Source organism: Auxenochlorella protothecoides (assembly GCF_000733215.1).
Source record: "Auxenochlorella protothecoides strain 0710 unplaced genomic scaffold scaffold36, whole genome shotgun sequence".
NCBI lineage: Eukaryota > Viridiplantae > Chlorophyta > Trebouxiophyceae > Chlorellales > Chlorellaceae > Auxenochlorella > Auxenochlorella protothecoides.
In genome coordinates, this window is record NW_011934143.1 from 93,341 (window position 1) to 94,085 (window position 745).

Genomic DNA, 745 nt, shown 5'->3' on the forward strand with positions numbered 1-745 from the left:
GCGCCGGCGTCCTCAGGCTGGGGGGGCAGGCCCCACGTCGGCCCCCGCGTCGCCCGCGCCCTCGCCGTCCTCGCTGGGCCCGCTGCCCAGCGAGGCGGCCGCGACGCCGCCGGGGAGGCGCCCGGGACGGCCACCGCCTCGAGGCCGCGCGCGCCCGGGTCGGCCCCGCGCTCGGCCTCCTCCGCCAGCTCCTCTCGTGCCTCCTCCTCGTCCAAGCTCAGCGTGCCGGCGGCGCTCAGCCTCACCTCGTCCTCCGGAGTGTCCGCGGGCTTGGGGCCCTGCTCATACAGCCAGTCCTGAAGGGGGGTGCAGGCGAGAGAGGGGCAGGGAGGGGTGGGAGGTCCAGCTCGCTGGCGGCTCGGCAGCGCGAAACTTCAAGGTTTGCAGGCGCCAAACACCCCACGCCTGCATGGCCCAGCGAAACGCTGCACTCCGACATCCAACCCTATCCACAGAGGGTCCATGCACCTGGATGGCCTTGAGCTCATCCAGCAGCGGGGAGTGCAGGAAGATGCCCACGCCCTCGGTCCCGCGGGGCTGCCAGCTCTCCTGCGAGAGTCGAGGGACAGTGGCAAAGCTGGGACGGTGGGCGTCGGCGCAGCAGGTTCCCGTCATCTGGCCTGCCGTGCAGACCCGGGTCTGGCTCGAAAGCCGGGGATGGTGGGGACACTGATCCTAGGCTCTGGCGTCTCCTTCTAGGAATCCGGCCCACAACGCCTTATGCATGGTTGAGAAACCCCGACTT

General features: G+C 71.1%; 1 protein-coding gene across 1 annotated transcript in view; it reads right to left on the bottom strand.

Moving 5' to 3' along the window:
- Nucleotides 1-745, bottom strand: part of F751_3317 (putative E3 ubiquitin-protein ligase BAH1-like protein) — a gene marked incomplete at both ends in the record, with an annotated part of 4,483 nt that overhangs the window by 1,734 nt on the left and 2,004 nt on the right. The window contains one exon of the mRNA XM_011397694.1: nucleotides 246-296. Coding sequence (XP_011395996.1) covers nucleotides 246-296 — 51 coding nt within the window. The remainder of the gene's footprint in view (nucleotides 1-245; nucleotides 297-745) is intronic.